The sequence below is a fragment of the Dendropsophus ebraccatus genome, chromosome 8 (assembly GCF_027789765.1).
Source record: "Dendropsophus ebraccatus isolate aDenEbr1 chromosome 8, aDenEbr1.pat, whole genome shotgun sequence".
NCBI lineage: Eukaryota > Metazoa > Chordata > Amphibia > Anura > Hylidae > Dendropsophus > Dendropsophus ebraccatus.
In genome coordinates this window covers 90,381,937-90,391,756 of record NC_091461.1, presented here as the reverse complement: position 1 = coordinate 90,391,756, position 9,820 = coordinate 90,381,937, and the positions used below count along the sequence as shown (strand labels likewise).

Sequence of the window (9,820 nt, the reverse complement as noted above, 5' to 3'; positions counted from 1 at the left end):
TCCCCATATAGAATACTCCCCTGCTGTGTAGCATCCCTATATTAATACTCCCCTGCTGTGCAGCCACCCTATATAGAATACTCCCCTGCTGTGCAGCATCCCTATATAGAATACTCCCCTGCTGTGCAGCATCCCTATATAGAATACTCCCCTGCTGTGCAGCATCCCCATATAGAATACTCCCCTGCTGTGTAGCATCCCTATATTAATACTCCCCTGCTGTGCAGCCACCCTATATAGAATACTCCCCTGCTGCGCAGCATCCCTATATAGAATACCCCACTGCTGTGCAGCATTCTCACACAGCATGCCCCCCTCACACACATACACGCACACAGTGCCCCACATAGGACGGTCACTTCCCCCAAATATTTTGCCTATCGACATCCAGTTCCGGAGAGGGGTGGGGGTGGTTCTGCACACTCCTTGACCAGGAGTCTATCTGGCCACTGGGTGCTGTGCCTAGCTCACAGCCTGCCCCTAGTCCCAGGATACCTAAGGGCCGCTGCCTTTAAAGCCGCTCTGCCCCTTTAAAATCCCCGCCATTGTAGCAGACGTGCTATGCACAGGCACTGGAGTTTATGTAAGTAGATTATGGGGAGATCTCTGACTCTAGCTTGTCCCAGTCCACACACAGCAGTAGCGTAACAAGCTCTGCCATTTAGATATAGGTTTAACCTCAGTTTGCACATGTTTAAGCAATACAAAACAATAATGTCTAATAAAATGGATAAAAACACAATAGTTAGATAAAATGATTGTTTAATAGATTTTTTTATGATTTCTGATTTTATTGTACATATAAAGCCATGCAAGTTTTTTTTTCTTTTCTTTTTGGCAGGGGGAGTTGGGTGCATAAAGTAATGAGTAGAGTAAATAATTATACAACAAATTCACAGATGATCAGACGTATTTCCCCACAATTCTTGTCATTCCATTTTCCTGTGTCATACATTTCCACACAATCTTCCACTCCATGGTTATTATTTGGTTCTCCGGGTTGCCAGTTTGAGTAACTAATAATTCCTCCATCTGGATATCTGAAAGTTCCCTCTTGCTGTATGTCATTTATACCGAGAAATGGAGCTGCCTTATATTGTGTCGAGATTTTATTTACAGCACTGTTTTCCAATGCATTCCTAGGTGTCGCCAGTTGACCCCCTTTACTGGTGCAAGCTGTCTTTGCATTGTCATAATTAGCCTTGTCACCTTTTGTAACAAAAATCTTGTTTCCAGCTGTTTCTGCACCATTTAAATATATAAGAGCTGAAATGAGCAAAATACAGATTAGAATTTATTGAAAAATGATAGTATCAAAGTAAAATAATCACTATCGTATCTTCAAAGGGGAGGGCAGTACACTCTCTGATTTGAAGTGTTTTTTGTCCAGCAGCTTCAGTGTAAGTGAATTGGCCAACTGGTGGGGGATGATTGACAAAGTGGAGGTGAAGCCCACTGCCAATCATCTGCATCCAGTGGCCCCATAGACTTGTAATGCAGCCACTGGACAGAAACGCTAATCTTGCTGCAATCAATCTGAATTCTGACATACGTATAAACTATTATTTTAAAAGTTTTTACAGTTTATTTGCCTGCTACAGCTATTTTGATAGTGTAGTTAACCATTTTCTTATGCTATGCTTCATACAACCACTGAAAATCCACCGCTCAAAATCTAGATTTGGTTGTTGCAGAAGGGTGAGATTGATGGTCGGGGTGGTGTTAGGAATCTAATACAGTGGCACCTTGGTTTAAGAGTAACTCAGATTGAGAACGTTTTGCAAGAAGAGCTCACAGTTTTTCAAAATTTAAGAGCATAGTTTTGGTTTAAGAGCTCACTGTGCTGGGTGGGACGGGGAGCAGGGGAGGGGGATGGTTTGCACAGCGGGGTATACAGCACTGTATTCTGACCTGGGAAGTCTCCCTCACCTTCCAAATCATTACAGATTCACTACAGGCTCGAGCTTGCCTCAGGGGACAGGACTGTGGAGGTAATCTCTTCATAGCTGTAACCCCTCTCTCCCCAGACAGAGAGTGCTGCTATACTGTGCCCACATCTGTCCTGCTCATTCCTTCATGCTCCCTGCAGTCTCTTTCAGTCCTTGTGTTTCCCATCCTCTCCATTCCTGCTATAGTGTGCCTGCACTTACACTCAGCTATACACACTGCTGCTATAATGTGTCGGCACTCACACTCAGCTATACACACTGTTGCTATAATGTGCCTCCACTTACACTTAGCTATACACACTGCTGCTTTACTGTGCTTGCCCTTACACTTAGCTATACACACTGCTGTATAGAAAGGTTTCTGTCACTGTCCTCCTGCACAGCTCTGTGATTCTCACTTCCTGATTGGTCTATGCTGAAGACACGCTTCTTACCCATTGGTGCAGTCCAGTCATGTGACCACACAGACCTCTGACAGCATCACTGCTTCTCTATTCTAGCCTGTTTGCACCGTGACCAGTATGGGGATCTGCAGTTCCATGCTGTTTCTACAAACTGTTTTTTTTTTTTTTTTTTTTTCATTTTTATGCACTAAACATTATACTCCACAAGCTGATTGCTATTCTGTACAGTTACTTATAATTTCACATATTTAGCTCTTTCTAAATGTTTGTTTCAATAGTTTTACATGTTGTTCAGAATGGAAAATCATTATTTTTGGGTTGTGGAACAAATTGTCTGCATTTCAATGATTTTTTATGGAAAGTTTGCTTTGGATTACAAGCACGGTCCTGGAACAAATTATGCTCCTAATGCAAGCCACCACTGTATCTTTAAACCTATTATAAGGGCATAGAAATTAGCACATAAATTATATAAATATGGATGTGGTCCGGGTTTTGTATTTAGAACAATTCTGGACTATAAATACCTTTTCCCTGTAGTTTGATCATTGATTCTAGAGCATTCAGTCTTCCATTTAAAGTTGAAACTTTACGTTTTAAGGCTTCAAGTTCTATAAAAAGAAAATAAAAGAATGGTACTTTGGAACAGCAATATGATAGACTAAAAAAATTACTTCATATGACAGATTAGTTATTTAATAGTATCATAATAGTTTTAAAATGTAAGTATAAAATAATAATTCATGTGCTGTTATACTACTATGTTGTTATATGTACAATAGATAATAAAGTTTTTAAAGTTTATGGGAGTGTAAGGCTATGTTCACACATTGTGAACAACCAGCCGTTCCGTGAACGGCCGTGATGATCCGGGCAGAGACTACCGGCCGGATGATCTGTCCGGCCGCAGAGCTCTGATGCGGGCACATCAGCGCGCGCCCGCATCAGAGCTTCCCTTGCACAGATGTGTATACGCTCCGGCCGGGATCCCATTGAAAGTAAGGCATTGTTCCACTACGCCAAAACTACGGCCGTTGTTGCCATCGGCAACAACGGCTGTACTTTTACGTAGTGTGAACATAGCCTAAGGCAGTACAGAGGGGGCTCACAACACAAGACCCCTCGGTACCATGCCACTCCTGGCTGTTCCTGGGGACCTACCAAAAATCTACCAAAGGGCAAAATTTCTGATTTTTGTCTCATCACATCTAGAAAAATCTTGAATAAAAAGTGATAAAATTTTTTTGCATATATGCAAGCAAGCTACAGATAAAAAGTACAATCATGGCACAAAAAATTATGTCTAAAAAAGCCACATAGCACCAAGCGTTTTAACCATTATATTAGAGCTATTGTAAACACATTTTGTGTTTTTAAAAGGTTTAAATTTTTTAAGCAGTACAATAAAATAAAAGTTATATAAATTCCCCATTGTTGTAGTCAACCTGACTTGAGGAACATAGATAACATGTCAGTTTAACTAACTAAGGTGAGAGTTCCATATATACCTTCACCCTATTTCATTTGTCTGGATTATGCTATGGAGCGCTGTCTCTCATTCTGTTTGCAGTTTAACCACAGGTCAAACTGTGTTAGGCTATGTTCACACAACGTTTTTTTCAGCTCCGTTTAAAATGACGTCCGAGTCTAAAATAACGGACGTTTTTAGAAGCCTGGCATCCCCTTAGTGCAATGACGGGTGTTTGCACATTATTTTAGTTTGGGGTTACTAATTGCCCTTTGGTTGTGGCTTAATTGAAAAATCCATTGAATTTAATAGTAAAAACGGAGAAAGAACGGTGGCAAAAGAAGAACTGTGTGTGAACAACTAACAAAAAGCGTCCGCTATTTGCAAAAAAAGTCCGAAAATAATGTTCATGTTCATTATTTTGATGTCCGCGGCAAAAACGTCAGTTTTTTAATGCATTGTGTGCAATGATCGTCCGTTTTCCTATTGACTCCAATGCAATGGCATTGCAGTAAGTTAAATTGCGGCAAAAACGGACGCTTTTAAAATAGCGAAATCGGCCGTTTTTTCTCCATTTTTGACGTTGTGTGAACATAGCTTTAGGCTAGGTTCACACAACGTCAAACAACGTTCGTTAAAAAACTGCCGTTTTTGCAGCAATTTAACTTTCAGCAATGGCAATGCATTGAAGTCAATGCAACAACAACAACTGGGTACTGGGTTGGGTACTGTTATGTATTAGTGTACTTTGTAGTCTTTCAATTGCGCTATGTACAGTATGTACTGTAAATGTTGCTGCCTCCTAGTGGTTATGTTTTGTTAGGATAAGAGCAAGCAAATATATGCATACAGTAGCTTTGACATATACACTGAGAGGGAAACCCCTAGAGATTTAGAGGTCCAATCCCCTCAGGCTGAGAAAGGCTATGCTGTGGAGAGTACAATGAGTTACAAAGAGGTTAGTGAAGTGAAGGCAATATGAGCTGTAGTGTTTTAATACTACGCCTGGGTTACACAGGATCACATCCTGGTGGAGACCAGTGTGCCCAAGGACACAATAAAGGGGTTCTATGTTTCTTGTCACAAATGCCAGTGGCCAAGAGGGATACATGTCTCACAGCCAGTAAAGCGAAGTTGAACAAGTGCCTTACTGCAAACTTGGACCTGTTGGGCTTCAGGCCGGGCCTAGCCGTCTGAGGGTATTAAAGCTAACAGTCTGAGCAGGAGAAGGTCAGGAACACTTACCATAAATGCCAACCTAGCCTCAGGGTGTTACCCTGAAATGTGTAGGCTTATGCCAATAATATGCAACAAGGATTCTTCTTTGTAAGAAGTGATGTTAATGAACATTTATTATTAGCAGTCCTGGAATTTGCTTAATTTAGGAAAAACTGTCCGTCATGAATACAGAGAAACAAAGATAAAAATATGACAAGTCTTTACCTGCAGTTGCACTTTCTCCTTTTTCACCTTTCTGACCTTGAGGTCCCTGTATTCCTTGTGGTCCAGGTGGCCCAGCAATGCCAGGTGATCCAGGTGGTCCTGAAATAAATATATTAATAGGCTTACAATAAATTAAAGATGTAACACTGTTTTTATATATTTTTTTTAACAGAATCAATTACACTGCAAATAACATGATAAACAGTAAGAGGCCATGTTCACACTATGTATAACACCAGCCGTTCTGTGACCTGGCCGGGTCACAAAACGTCCGGTGTTACTGAAGATCATCTCGGGCGGTACTGCAGTTGATCTTCACTTCGGGTGAATTTGGATGCGGGCACACCCGCGTGTGCCCGCATCCCAATTCACCACTGCGCACAACAGAGCGTTTGGCCGTAGCCGCACACTCCATTGTGGAAACTGACAGGTTCGCACAAGTCAACAGTTCGCACAAGTCAGTTTTTTGAGTTGCCGCTAGCTATCCCAACCGGAGTGTATACTATGTGTTTACACTCCAGCCGTGATTCCATATATGGCAGCACAATGTAAATTTCTTATTAATCATGGCCGTTGTTGCAAATCGGCAACAACGGCCGTGAGCAATATGAAGCTTACGTAGTGTAAACATAGCCTAACATTGTGTATATATATATATATATATATATATATACTGTATCACATAACTTTGTAGAAATGGTAATAATATAAATTCACCTTGGTCTCCTTTCTCCCCCTTAAGCCCATTCTTTCCATTTACTCCAGGGATACCATCCTTCCCTGGAGCGCCACAAGTAAATACAGAACAGGAACCACCATCTGCACATATCTGTGTAGCAGATGAGCTGCTGAACAGCAGGAAGGAAAGAACCAAAAGAGGCTGCATTCTCCAAGTACTGTTTATCTGTAGAGAAATACACTTCATTAGGCACTACGATTAGATAGACTATCAATACAATTCTCAGAAAATAAAAATTTACACAAACTCTACAAATTATATTTTAGTCTATGTTCCTATTTTTGCCATACATTTTGTGTCATAAATTTCTAGTAAGATTAATAGAGGGATAGTACATCACAGCAATATAAGGCCCGGTTCACACAGAGCAAAAACGGCAGAACGCGGAATCCCACTGTGCTCAGTGTCTTGCAGTGTGGGAGGGCGCGCATGCCTCTGCTCAAAGAATTGACCAAGGAAACACAGAAAAGAACTATATGTTATGTGAAATTAGCCTCTAAATATAGCAATTTTGTTATTATTCAGTTACATAGATTATATTGCACTCCATTATTTAAATAAAAGAGGGAAAAGACATTATGAAAATTGCCCCCATTGTGGTTAAGAAAAGACAGATCAACTTCAACATTTGTGGTCATGCCTGAAGACTTAACAATATTGGCTTATAGTATATGTTTCTATATATATAGTTTCTAGTAGTTTGGGTAAGGAAATTCCAATTCCCCTATAGCATTAATTTTAGTTATAAATGAAAAAGAGAAAAGATTAGATTGTTCTTTATGGCATGTGTATAAAATTGCTTGTGCAATAATTAGCATTTTTTTCAAATTTGCAAAGTGCTGTAGTCGGCTTTCTCCGGCGCCTACATAGAGATTGAATAGAGCCACCTGAGAGAGCAGAGTACAGCACTTAGCTCTTTTAGATGACTCCATAGGAATTAATAGGTTTGGCACGTGATCCGCGGCTCTATTCAAAACAATCTTGTAGATAGGTGACAAGTTATTTTATCTTGGAATACCCCTGTAATATTCATGGCCGCAAAAAAATATCACAATTTTTATACGTGGCCGTCAATATGAACAGACAGCCGCCTTACCCCGATATGAACCATAACCTAACCCAGTCATAGGGTGCTCCTTGCAAACATTACACTATGCATTTTTATTCAGATTTGGTGATGCAGTTTTGAAATCAAAACCAGGTGTGGATCATATTGAATGACATAATAAGACTTTGACTGTAAAACTGCATCAAACCAAAACCTGAGCAAAACTACACTACAAGATTGTTTGGCTATTATGGCCATTCCACTGATCTAGGTGGTTGCAGTGTTAAGTTAAATAAAAATAAGGGCAAATAATAGCCGTTGTTGTGAAACAATGGCCGTTATTAATGATCATAACAGATGTTACTTGCCCTTATTTTTAGATTACGGGAACATAGCCTTAAAACAAACAAACAAACAAACAAACAGCATGATAATGTGATTAAAAGGATTATTAGGCAAGAGAAAAGTTATTATATACTGTTGCAAGTACATAGAAAACAATAAAGAAGCTATGCTTACCTTTCCACATTCCCCCAGTGTCCTTCTACGGGTCTCTGGGTCCCCTGCTTAACCACCCCGTCACCACCTGTGAGACAGACTCATGATAGCTCGCTCTGCCAATCACTGGCTGAAGTGCTGTCCCGTCTCAGCCAGTGATTGGCTAAGCGAATTGTCACTACTGAGACAAGTCCAACACGGAAGTGGAGGTGGGATCATTCAGCAGGGGTCCAAGAGCACCATTGGAGGACACCGAGGGGTGCAGAGAGGTTTCTCTTGCTGGATAACCCCTTTAAAACATAGAAACTGTAAAATGAAAATACATTTTATATATACTGTATATATATATATATATATATATATATATATATGGTTATTATTTATTCAAACTATGTGCTATAGTGCTATAAAATAATAAATTGAGTTACAATATTAAAAATATAATTATAGGAACCATTAAACATTTCTTTCATAGAAAATATAATATGATATATAAGTATTTTCCTAAGTGATACTTACCACTTTAGTTAAATGGAGTAGAAAGCTGTCAGAGATCAGAGTAGTAGAACTATCCATCATAGCTCTATATATACTGTACAAAAGTATTTCCTTATTTACTTGTTAGATTAACCATTGACAAGAATGATAGATATACAAGATATACTTTTTGCCTCTCCCAAGAATTGAATAATTGTCAGATTTAACCCCTTTATACCCTTTGTTCTAACTCACGGCCGTAGATTTCAATGCGGCCCCGTACGGAATACTTTTTCAGCCAAATCAAACTTGATTTTTATATTAAAAGGTTCTGTGTGGTTTACTGGGCTGGACGAAGATTTCCAAGTAAATGACCTGCTTCAAACCGCTTCGAAGCAAGCTAGGAAACATAACTATACTACGGGCTTATGTTCGCGGTTTGCCCGTATGTTCGCAATCCGGCCGCATGTCTATTTTTCCCACGGCCGTAGTTTCAGCCGCACATGTCCGGCCGCGTACGAACTACGGCCAGACATATACGTAGTGTGAACATAGCCTCAAAAGATAAAAAATATACCTCCAGTATTAAAAGTTTAAATCAACCCCCCCCTTAAAATAAAAATGAACATATTTGGTATCCTATCATGCAGAATTTTCCACTCTATTAAAATATAATGTTCTTGTTCCTGCACTGTAAATGGCATAAACTAAAAAAATAAATTGAGCCACCAAAATTGTACGTTTTTAGTTGCATCATACATAATAATACAAAATAATTAAAAATAATAAAATACACAAAATAATAAAAAGAGATCAAAAAGCCCCATCTAAACCAAAAATGGTACTGATAAGGACTGTGGATTATGGTGCAAAATATAAGCTCTAGTAAAGCCCTACAGACATAAAATGGAAAATAAATAATTGCACAGAATACAGATAATCTGTCACTGTTGCTTTAACTTGCTATCAGGAGCCTATGATGGCCATCGTGCTTGGCTACTGATATTAATACCGGTGGAACGTGCAGCCGGCCTAAGGGATGCACCGACAGTGTCCCTAACAATGGGTCTGACGCGTATCCACGCTGCGTTCAGGGCCTTGTCTCCTCCCGAACATTAGCATATGTGGAGAGTAAACAGTCGTGCTGTGTACCCTGTTGTTATATTCCCACATCAGTTTAGGTAAGTGTTCTGGCCATCAAGCCTTTTGGCTGTCCTCCAGGGTTCCCAGCATCTGGAGCAAGGTGCGGTTGAACCGCTGGCACGCCCCATTCCCCTGAGGGTGGTACGGGGTAGTGCGGGAACACTCAATCCCATACAGCTGGTATAGAGAGCCCCCTTATCTGATTGAATCCTCTGTGGACACCCAAACACCTGTATAAAGTGTTTGCAGACCCCCTCAGACTCTGCCGTCTGATCTCTGGTGGGCACAGCCACTGCATATTTCGTGAAGTGATCTGTCATGACAAGACAGCAGAGTACCCAATCTGTACATAATCAATCATTCTAGGGGTGCAGATGTCTGGATGGCATGCTGTTCAGTACTCTTACTCAGTCCACAGGGCCGACACTTGAGACATGCCTCGTTAACCATGTTTCCCAAGTCGGGGCAGTACACTAGCTGTTGGGAGCCATTTGTACGTTTTATTGCTCCCAAAGTTAGTGCCCCTCTCATGGGCTTCCCGAGCAACCTCCAGTCCCAACGACATGGGAATAACAATCTGCTGCCTGTACTGCAGTATTGATAATTAGAAAGGTAAGCCACCCACCTTTGTTCAAGTGCTCCAAGCTTAGT

The 9,820-nt window shown here is 40.5% G+C and overlaps 1 protein-coding gene across 1 annotated transcript; it reads right to left on the bottom strand.

Moving 5' to 3' along the window:
* Nucleotides 1-2,472: 2,472 nt before the first annotated feature.
* Nucleotides 2,473-8,096, bottom strand: LOC138798722 (collectin-46-like). The gene is made up of 4 exons (XM_069979284.1): nt 8,069-8,096; nt 5,982-6,168; nt 5,265-5,363; nt 2,473-2,964 (listed from the first exon to the last, which is right to left on the bottom strand). Exons 2-4 carry the CDS (start codon nt 6,148-6,150, stop codon nt 2,855-2,857), a joined length of 378 nt encoding a protein of 125 aa, XP_069835385.1. The 5' UTR covers nt 6,151-6,168; nt 8,069-8,096; the 3' UTR covers nt 2,473-2,854.
* Nucleotides 8,097-9,820: the final 1,724 nt, after the last annotated feature.